This window comes from Nerophis lumbriciformis, linkage group LG03 (genome assembly GCF_033978685.3).
Source record: "Nerophis lumbriciformis linkage group LG03, RoL_Nlum_v2.1, whole genome shotgun sequence".
Taxonomy (NCBI): Eukaryota; Metazoa; Chordata; class Actinopteri; order Syngnathiformes; family Syngnathidae; genus Nerophis; species Nerophis lumbriciformis.
The window spans coordinates 6,610,371-6,620,000 of record NC_084550.2 but is presented as its reverse complement, the minus strand read 5'-3'; the positions used below and the strand labels follow the sequence as shown (position 1 = coordinate 6,620,000).

At 36.9% G+C, this 9,630-nt stretch overlaps 1 protein-coding gene across 4 annotated transcripts in view; it reads left to right on the top strand.

Moving 5' to 3' along the window:
• taok3a (TAO kinase 3a) overlaps nucleotides 1–9,630 on the top strand; it is a 270,675-nt gene that overhangs the window by 186,692 nt on the left and 74,353 nt on the right. For all 4 annotated transcript variants that reach the window (XM_061932585.1, XM_061932564.2, XM_061932575.2 and 1 more), the window contains one exon: nucleotides 5,853–6,020. In XM_061932585.1, the coding sequence (XP_061788569.1) occupies nucleotides 5,853–6,020 (168 nt within the window). The remainder of the gene's footprint in view (nucleotides 1–5,852; nucleotides 6,021–9,630) is intronic.

Sequence of the window (9,630 nt, the reverse complement as noted above, 5' to 3'; positions counted from 1 at the left end):
AGTTTTCGGCGTAAGTGTCCCAATACTTTGGTCCAGTGTAAGTGTCCCAATACTTTTGTTCAGTGGTAGTCCTAAGTTTCCCAATACTTTTGTCAAGTTGTAGTCCCAAGTGTCCCAATACTTTTGTCCAGTTGTCCTAAGTGTCCCAATACTTTTGTCCGGTGGTAGTCATAAGTGTCCCAATACTTTTGTCTAGTGTACCTACCTTGTCTGCATTGTGTAGGCACGCTGGTTTTTAAGCAGCCATCTTAAAAAAACAGCAGCGCAGCAGCATCAGCGCAGCGGTTCTTTGAAGGGTCATAAAATCAAAACCGGAGCAGTTAGAAAAACGCTGTTCTGTACTTTTATACACAAGGGTTCAATCTCTCTCCTGTGTTAGTTTGAAGCCGAAACGACAAACGCGCTCAGAGGAGATAGTTTTTGAAGGAAGGTGACCGGTTTTTACAAAACATTTGTTTTGAAGGGGGAATAGCAAACTTCTGTTGATTTTTGCTGGGGGTTGTCAAAATGAACTGTAGGTCTAAGTGAGACCTACATAGAGGTTTTTGTTTCATGTCTCTCCGACCTTCCCAGTGGGAGTTACAAGCAGTTTTGTCATTTTTTTTCTTCTGAGGAGCAGTTTTTTCAGCGTTTTATTCAAAAATTTTGAGATTTGGGGTTAGGTTTTTTTATTAGATCGCAATTTTTGCCAGTCCTGATGTGTGTGTTCAGTTCGGTGAGTTTTGAAGCATGTTAAGGGGGTCAAATTACAGCTCAAAGAGGCAAAAGTGACTGTTTTTAGTACTTTTTTGTCTTGAAGGGGGAATTGCCAACTTCCTGTTGATTTCTGCCCAAGGATGTACAATTATGAAATCTAGGTCTAAGTCAGACCTACATAGAGAATTTTGTTTCATGTCTTTCCGACCTTCCTAGTGGGAGTTACAGGCAGTCTAGTTTTTTTTTTTCTAGGGGGCGCTAGAGCGCAATTTTGAGTTTTGGGGTTCGATTTTTTTCATTAAAAGACCATTTTCGAAGGTCCTGATGTGTGGGTCAAATATGGTGAGTTTTGAAGCATGTGGGTCAAATTAATGCTCAAAGAGGCGGCCGGTATAATAATAATAAAACCTTACAAATTCAATAGGTCCTTATGTCCCATTGCATAAGGACTCCCAAAGGGAGTCCTTATGCAATGGGCCATGCGGGCCCTAATTAGCTAACCTCAATGAACCCCAAAATACCTTAAAATAAGTATATTCCCACTAATAACAAGTGCACTTTTCTTGGTAGAAAAAAAAAAGAGACCTTTTTGCTCAATATGTTGAAAAATATTCTTAAATTAAGTAAACGCTAGTGCCATTATCTTGACATAATGATATGCGCTCGGCATTACATTTCTTGAAACCAGCAAACTTACACTAAAAACTAGTTTATTTTTCTTAATGGAAAGGCAAAAAGGCAACGCTCAGGCAAATCATATTGTCTAAAAATGCATTTTTCCTTCGATAACATGACATCATCGAGCCAAGTGCGTGCTCTTTCAGTCAATTAGTGTGCAAGGTATATATGTATGTATGTATGCATGTATGTATGTATATACAGTGGGGCAAAAACGTATTTAGTCAGCCACCGATTGTGCAAGTTCTCCCACTTAAAATGATGACAGAGGTCTGTAATTTTCATCATAGGTACACTTCAACTGTGAGAGACAGAATGTGGGAAAAAAATCCAGGAATTCACATTGTAGGAATTTTAAAGAATTTATTTGTAAATTATGGTGGAAAATAAGTATTTGGTCATTTCAAACAAGGAAGATCTCTGGCTCTCACAGACCTGTAACTTCTTCTTTAAGAAGCTCTTCTGTCCTCCACTCGTTACCTGTATTAATGGCACCTGTTTGAACTGGTTATCTGTATAAAAGACACCTGTCCACAGCCTCAAACAGTCAGACTCCAAACTCCACTATGGCCAAGACCAAAGAGCTGTCGAAGGACACCAGGAAAAGAATTGTAGACCTGCACCAGACTGTGAAGAGTGAATCTACAATAGGCAAGCAGCTTGGTGTGAAAAAATCAACTGTGGGAGCAATTATCAGAAAATGGAAGACATACAAGACCACTGATAATCTCCCTCGATCTGGGGCTCCACGCAAGATCTCATCCCGTGGGGTCAAAATGATCATGAGAACGGTGAGCAAAAATCCCAGAACCACACGGGGGGACCTGGTGAATGACCTGCAGAGAGCTGGGACCAAAGTTACAAAGGTTACCATCAGTAACACACTACGCCGACAGGGAATCAAATCCTGCAGTGCCAGACGTGTCCCCCTGCTTAAGCCAGTGCATGTCCAGGCCCGTCTGAAGTTTGCCAGAGAGCACATGGATGATACAGCAGAGGATTGGGAGAATGTCATGTGGTCAGATGAAACCAAAATAGAACTTTTTGGTATAAACTCAACTCGTCGTGTTTGGAGGAAGAAGAATACTGAGTTGCATCCCAAGAACATCATAGCTACTGTGAAGCATGGGGGTGGAAACATCATGCTTTGGGGCTGTTTTTCTGCTAAGGGGACAGGCCGACTGATCCGTGTTAAGGAAAGAATGAATGGGGCCATGTATCGTGAGATTTTGAGCCAAAACCTCCTTCCATCAGTGAGAGCTTTGAAGATGAAACGTGGCTGGGTCTTCCAGCATGACAATGATCACAAACACACCGCCCGGGCAACGAAGGAGTGGCTCCGTAAGAAGCATTTGAAAGGCCTGGAGTGGCCTAGCCAGTCTCCAGACCTCAACCCCATAGAAAATCTGTGGAGGGAGTTGAAAGTCCGTATTGCTCGGCGACAGCCCCAAAACATCACTGCTCTCGAGAAGATCTGCATGGAGGAATGGGCCAAAATACCAGCTACTGTGTGTGCAAACCTGGTAAAGACCTATAGTAATCGTTTGACCTCTGTTATTGCCAACAAAGGTTATATTACAAAGTATGGAGTTGAATTTTTGTTATTGACCAAATACTTATTTTCCACCATAATTTACAAATAAATTCTTTAAAAATCCTACAATGTGAATTCCTGGATTTTTTTTCACATTCTGTCTCTCACAGTTGAAGTGTACCTATGATGAAAATTACAGACCTCTGTCATCATTTTAAGTGGGAGAACTTGTACAATCGGTGGCTGACTAAATACTTTTTTGCCCCACTGTATGTATATATGTATATATATATATATATATATATATATATATATATATATATATATATATATATATATTTACTGCCCGGCCCCCGGCCAATTTTTTTTATTGTAATTTTGAAGAATTTATCTGAATGTGTATGAACTATTTCTGTTCAAAATTGTTTTGAAATGTCACATGTTAAATGTTTAAATATTAACTCTCAGTTTAATTATGAGACACAATTGTGTCAAAGTCAGGATTTTTTATTTCATTCTTGAAGTAAGAAATGATTACTTTAAAAAAGTAGTTTTATACTTGTGAGTGTTGATGACACAGCTTTGCAACACTTGATATTCTAGTTTCAAGCATGTTTTACTCAATATAGGTCATCAAATCTCAGCAACAAGCTGTAATATCTTACTGAGATCATTTAGGACCAAAACACTTAAAACAAGTAAAACACTCTTAACATAAAATCTGCTTAGTGAGACAAATGATCTTATCAGACAGAAAATAAGCAAATATCATCCTTACTTGAGATATTTCATCTTACTTAGATTTCACTTTTTGCAGTGTGGGCTGCCCTCTTATTTATCCAACATCAGGAAATAAAAAAATAAAAAACATGATTTGGGTTCAAATTTGAGCTTCCGCACATAATAATGCAATAAAATAATAAGTATTTCATTTTATATGTATTTAATTTAGTTCAGAATCAGATATACTTCATTAATTTAAGATTTTCAGCACAATCCCCTTCAAGATCAGACAGAACATTACAGGGAGACAGAACAGGATCAAACATTACAGGGAGACAGAACAGGATCAAACATTACAGGGAGACAGAACAGGATCGCTGATGGGTCGGCCAACTTTTGGCGCCCCTAACAAAAAACGTGAGATACAGGTAAACAATGGGGGGAGGGAGAAAAAAAATCGGTCTAAGTCTGGGCCCCTGGAGAGGGGGTCCAGACTGAGGCCATGGGAAAAAACAACTCATAGCCATAGCACACATCCCTCTTACATGTGTGTAAGAGGGAAACATCAAAGAACACAAAGGACAATAAAGACATTGAAAGAGCCGATGCAACCTGCCACTTCTATGAATAGAATAGAATAGAGTTTTATTTTCATTATTACAGTGAACAGGTTGAAAGAACAACGAAATTGGTGCACACAATAATTTAATAATATAAATAGTAAATATATATAAAAAAAGAAGATATGTATATATATATATATATATATATATATATATATATATATATATGTATATATCCACACACATGCACATATCCATACATATGCATATATATACATATACACATATAACATTGCACATAAAAAGTCAATAATTTAATAATATAAATAGTAAAAATATATTAAAAAAAGAAGATATGTATATATATATATATATATATATATATATATATATATATATATATATATATATATATATATATATATATATATATATATATATATATATATATATACATGTATATATCCACACACATGCACATATCCATACATATGCATATATATACATATACACATATAACATTATTGCACATAAAAAGTCAATAATTTAATAATATAAATAGTAAAAATATATTAAAAAAAGAAGATATGTATATATATATATATATGTATATATGTATATATCCACACACATGCACATATCCATACATATGCATATATATACATATACACATATAACATTATTGCACATAAAAAGTCAATAATTTAATAATATAAATAGTAAAAATATATTAAAAAAAGAAGATATGTATATATATATATATATATATATATATATATATATATATATATATATATATGTATATATCCACACACATGCACATATCCATACATATGCATATATATACATATACACATATAACATTATTGCACATAAAAAGTCAATAATTTAATAATATAAATAGTAAAAATATATAAAAAAAGAAGATATGTATATATATATATATATATATATATATATGTATATATGTATATATCCACACACATGCACATATCCATACATATGCATATATATACATATACACATATAACATTATTGCACATAAAAAGTCAATAATTTAATAATATAAATAGTAGAAATATATTAAAAAAAAGAAGATATATATATATATATATATATATATATATATATATATATATATATATATATATATATATGTATATATATGTATATATATATATATATATATATATATGTATATATCCACACACATGCACATATCCATACATATGCATATATATACATATACACATATAACATTATTGCACATAAAAAGTCAAAGAAACATGGTGGCCTCTGTGGTGTTCCACGCAGTCGTCTGCTGGTGTGGAAGGAGCATGGCCGGAGACAGAACTCATTGTATAGAATTATATAGAATACAATTCATTGTATTCTATATATTTTTTTTGTTTTACCAAGCATCTTCTGAAAAATAGAAATCCATTATAACTGTCAACAACAACAACATACAGGCGCCCTCTAGTGGCTCTTCCTGCAGTAGCAAACAAAGTTATTTTACTGCGCCACTCCAATATCGTAAATGTTTACTTTATTTCACTTAAACATAATTGAAGTCAGTATAAAAATAAAATGTGCATATTTTTGGACCTCAACCCTCAGCTAGCCCCTGATCTCTGTCTCTTTGTCACCTCCCCCAGCATGATTTTGTGCGGCGAGAGCGCTCGCCGAGGATTCTCATGGACCTGATCCAGAGGACCAAGGATGCGGTGCGCGAGCTGGACAACCTGCAGTACCGCAAGATGAAGAAGATCCTCTACCAGGAGAAGCACAACGGACCCATGGGGGAGAGCCAGGAGGACGAGGAGGTGGGAGGACGAGGATTTAAAGAAATAACATGGGAATAAGTTAGGCTTAGTTTCAAAGCAAAAAGCTTTTACAAAAAAATAGTTTATTGCCAGCGACAACAACATTGCATTCCAAACAGTCAGATTGCATTAGTTTATTTTAAGACAAATGTGGGATCAGAAATGCCATTTTCAATGGGACATTTTTAGGCTAATTTAACCGAGATAACAAATTTAAAATGTGAAAATTAATAACATCAAGCAAATGGACTTATCAGGTTCAAACACTGATGACATCTGTTAAACAGACAAAGAAGCAAGGAATTAAACAAGAGACATAATTCAATTTGGCTCAATTGAGGAGAGACGCCTGGACATTGTACCCTTGTGCAGTCTCCATTACGCTCTGGCGAAAGATTGTACGCCTTCTCTTTTATTTGGACTTTCCCTGATTACATGGCAACAGCTGTTTCAAAGGGACGGGGGTCGTAAACAGCCATCGCCTTTGATTAAAACAGTTCAAAGAAAAGGTCGTAAAACAGTTCAAAGAAAAGGTTCCTTGAGGAAAGTAAGGTACTGCTTCCTCTTCGCTTTGTAGTTCTTGGATCAAGACAATATATTTCTGTTGATTACAGTACATGAAAGAAACAGAACACCTTCATGTTGCTTCCCATCCTACACAGTGGAGTTTTACAAGCCTTCTTCTTGGTAGGCTTAAAGACAGCTTTTGTCTTTATTTTAAGACAAATATGGGATCAGAAATGCCATTTTCAATGGGACATTTTTAGGCTAATTTAACCGAGATAACACATTTAAAATGTGAAAATTATTAACATAAAACAAATGGACTTATCAGGTTCAAACACTGATGACATCTATTAAACAGACAAAGAAGCAAGGAATTAAACAAGAGACATATTTCAATTTGGCTCAATTGAGGAGAGACGCCTGGACATTGTACCCTTGCACAGTCTCCATTACGCTCTGGTGAAAGATTGTACGCCTTCTCTTTTATTTGGACTTTCCCTGATTACGTGGCAACAGCTGTTTCTAAGGGACGGGGGTCGTAAACAGCCATCGCCTTTGATTTAAAACAGTTCAAAGAAAAGGTTGTAAAACAGTTCAAAGAAGAGGTGCCTTGGGGGAGTAAGGTCCTGCTTCCTCTTCGCTTTGTAGTTCTTGGATCAAGACCATATCTTTCTGTTGATTACAATACATGAAAGAAACAGAACACCTTCATGTTGCTTCCCATCCTACACAGTGGAGTTTTACAAGCCTCCTTCTTGGTAGGATTAAAGACAGCTTTTGTCTTTATTTTAAGACTAATATGGGATCAGAAATGCCATTTTCAATGGGACATTTTTAGGCTAATTTAACCGAGATAACACATTTAAAATGTGAAAATTAATAACATCAAGCAAATGGACTTGTCAGGTTCAAACACTGATGACATCTATTAAAAAGACAAAGAAGCAAGGAATTAAACAGACAGAATTTAAATTTGGCTCAATTGAGGAGAGACGCCTGCACACTGTACCCTTGCTCAGTCTCCATCACGCTCTGGCGAAAGATTGTACGCCTTCTCTTTTATTTGGACTTTCCCTGATTACCTGGCAACAGCTGTTTCTAAGGGACGGGGGTCGTAAACAGCCATCGCCTTTGATTAAAACAGTTCAAAGAAAAAGTTGTAAAACAGTTCAAAGAAGAGGTGCTGTCAGGTTCAAACACTGATGACATCTATTAAACAAGACAAGAGGCAAAGAATTAAATAAAGACAGAATTAAATTTGGACTCAATATTGAGGAGAGTCGTTTGTACACTGTACCCTTGTACAGTATCTCAGCACGCTCTGCCAAAAGATTGCACGCCTCCTTCTTTTATTTTGGACCCTCCCCGACCACAAGGCCACCGCTGTTTCCAAAGGACAAAGGTCGCAAAAAGTTCACAGAAAAGGTCATAAAAAATTCACAGACAAGGTCAGTTCAAAATGAGTTCGTAAAATAGCTCAAAAAGAGGTCCATAAAATAGTTCAAAAAGACGTTCGTAAACCAGTTCAAAAAGGAGGTTCAAAAAGAGGTCGTCTGGAAATTGGGCAGATCGTGTCTTCTCCCCGCTTTGAAGTACTTGGGTAAGAACAATATCTTTCTGTTGATTACAATACATGAAAGAACACAGTAACACCTTCATCTTGCTTCCCCCCCCTACACAGTGGAGTTTTACGAGACTTACTCTTGGTAGGTTTCAAAGACAGCTTTTGTCTTCCCACCAGACCCTCAATGCAACACAAAGATTTTGTGATAACATACAATTATTCTAACAGGTGCCTTGAGGGGAGTAAGGTCCTGCTTCCTCTTCGCTTTGTAGTTCTTGGATCAAGACAATATATTTCTGTTGATTACAATACATGAAAGAAACAGAACACCTTCATGTTGCTTCCCATCCTACACAGTGGAGTTTTACAAGCCTTCTTCTTGGTTGGATTAAAGACAGCTTTTGTCTTTATTTTAAGACTAATATGGGATCAGAAATGCCATTTTCAATGGGACATTTTTAGGCTAATTTAACCGAGATAACACATTTAAAATGTGAAAATTAATAACATCAAGCAAATGGACTTGTCAGGTTCAAACACTGATGACATCTATTAAACAGACAAAGAAGCAAGGAATCAAACAAGAGACATAATTACATTTGGCTCAATTAAGGAGAGACGCCTGGACATTGTACCCTTGTGCAGTCTCCATTACGCTCTGGCAAAAGATTCTACGCCTTCTCTTTTATTTGGACTTTCCCTGATTACATGGCAACAGCTGTTTCTAAGGGACGGGGGTCGTAAACAGCCATCGCCTTTGATTAAAAACAGTTCAAAGAAGAGGTGCCTTGAGCATACTTGCCAACCTTCAGACCTCTGAATTCGGGATATGGAGGGGTGGTAGCGGGAGTGTTTATTGTAGCGTTCCGAAATAGTTAGTGCTGCAAGGGGTTCTGGGTATTTGTTCTGTTGTGTTTATGTTATGTTACGGTGCGGATGTGCGAAATGTGTTTGTCATTCTTGTGTGGTGTGGGTTCACAGTGTGGCGCATATTTGTAGCAGTGTTAAAGTTGTTTATACGGCCACCCTCAGTGTGACCTGTATGGCTGTTGATCAAGAATGCCTTGCATTCACATATGTGTGTGTAAAAGCCGCATATATTATGTGGCTGGGCCGGCACGCCGTTTGTATGGAGGAAAAGCGGACGTGACGACAGGTTGTAGAGGACGCTATAGGCAGTGCCTATATTGTTGTCTGGGTGGAAATTGTGAGAAATTCGGGAGAATGGTTGCCCAGAGAGATTTTTGGGAGGGGCACTGAAATTCGGGAGTTTCCCGGGAAAATCGGGAGGGTTGGCAAAGTATGGCCTTGAGGGGAGTAAGGTCCTGCTTCCTCTTCACTTTGTAGTTCTTGGGTCAAGACAATATCTTTCTGTTGATTACAATACATGAAAGAAAACAGAACACCTTCATGTTGCTTCCCATCCTACACAGTGGAGTTTTACAAGCCTCCTTCTTGGTAGGATTAAAGACATCTTTTGTCCTCTTGCCGGGAACTCATTGAACCACAAAGTTTTGTGATAACTTAGATACAATTATT